Here is a 1,580-nt window from a genome sequence, read left to right on the forward strand (position 1 = left end):
CAAATTTACCTGGTGTCACGTTTTAAACAGTCAGACCATGCTGCAAACTTTAAACTGATGCTTTAGACCCACTACTTTGACATCTGATGTCCAATTCCTGGCACTGCAAACTTAACAATGTCATGTGAACTACTCTAGAAATGATCTTTTGTCTGAGACGTGATAATTGAAGGGTGTCATGAAAAATGCTACCTGCTTTATATGGCTTCATGAGTCGTTCTAGCATAAGATTTGTCTTTTTCGTTCTACATCTGTCATTATAGATACAGAGACACACAAAGACAACTGGCCACCGCTGTCAACAGTGTGACAAAGCCTTCCTCTCACAACATGATCTAAGGAGTCATCTGAGATCTCACACTGGAGAGAGACCATACATCTGTGACCAGAGTGGAAAAGCATTTTCACGGAAGACTTACCTTAACCATCACCAAGAAATTCACAGAGGAAAGAAACAATACAGCTGTGACCAATGTGGAAAAAGTTTCACTAGGGAGAAAAACTTAAATGACCATCGACAAATTCATACAGGAGAAAAACCATACAGTTGCGATCACTGCAGGAAAAGTTTTACTAGCAAGAGTTCCTTAAACAGACATCAGGGAGAACAACTTAAATGAGCATCGACAAATTCATAGACAAATTCATATAGGAGAGAAACCTTACAGCTGTGATTCCTGCAGAAAAAGTTTCACTAGCAAGAGTTCCTTAAACAGACATAGACAAATTCATGCAGGAGACAAACCTTACAGCTGTGACCTCTGTGGAAAAAGTTTCACTGAAAACAGTTCCATAAGCAAGCACCGACAAATTCATACAGGAGAGAAACCATACAGCTGCGATCAATGTGGAAAAAGTTTCACATGGAAGAATAATTTAAAAAGGCATCAACGAATTCATACAGGAGAGAAACCTCACAGCTGTGATTACTGTGGAAAAGGTTTCAGCAGCAAGAGGTCCCTAAACAGGCATAGACAAATTCATACAGGAGAAAAACCTTACAACTGTGACCTCTGTGGAAAAAGCTTCATTTGGAAGAATAACTTAAAAGAGCATCGACGAATTCATACAGGAGAGAAACCATACAGCTGCGATCACTGTGGGAAAAGTTTCACATGGAGGAGTTACTTAAATCAGCACCGACGAAGTCATACAGGAGAAAAACCGTACAGCTGTGACCTCTGTGGAAAAACTTTCGCTAGGGAGAATAACTTAAATGAGCATCGACAAATTCATACAGGAGAGAAACCATACAGCTGTGATCACTGTGGAAAAACTTTCACTTTGAAGAGAAGCTTAAATGAGCATCGACGACTTCATACAGAACAACCTTACAGCTGTGATTACTGCAGAAAAAGTTACACTACCAAGAAGTCCTTAAACAAGCATCGACAAATTCACACAGGAGAGATACCTTACAGCTGTGACCTCTGTGGAAAAAGTTTCATTTGGAAGAATAGCCTAACTGAGCACCGACAAATTCATACAGGAGAGAAACCATACAGCTGTGATCACTGTGGAAAAAGTTTTACATGGAGGAATTACCTAAATCGGCACCGACGAATTCATACAGGAGAAAA

The 1,580-nt window shown here is 39.9% G+C and overlaps 1 protein-coding gene across 1 annotated transcript; it reads left to right on the top strand.

The window, feature by feature from the left end:
- Positions 1-263: 263 nt before the first annotated feature.
- Positions 264-1,572, top strand: LOC109954025 (zinc finger protein 595-like; the record flags this gene model as incomplete). The annotated part of the gene is made up of 2 exons (XM_020589453.1): positions 264-600; positions 638-1,572. Coding segments are annotated over 2 exons (1,272 nt in total), but the record flags the coding sequence as incomplete, so codon positions are not given.
- Between the last annotated feature and the right edge of the window lie 8 nt (positions 1,573-1,580).

This window comes from Monopterus albus, unplaced genomic scaffold, assembly GCF_001952655.1.
Source record: "Monopterus albus unplaced genomic scaffold, M_albus_1.0 scaffold2651.1, whole genome shotgun sequence".
Classification (NCBI taxonomy): Eukaryota; Metazoa; Chordata; class Actinopteri; order Synbranchiformes; family Synbranchidae; genus Monopterus; species Monopterus albus.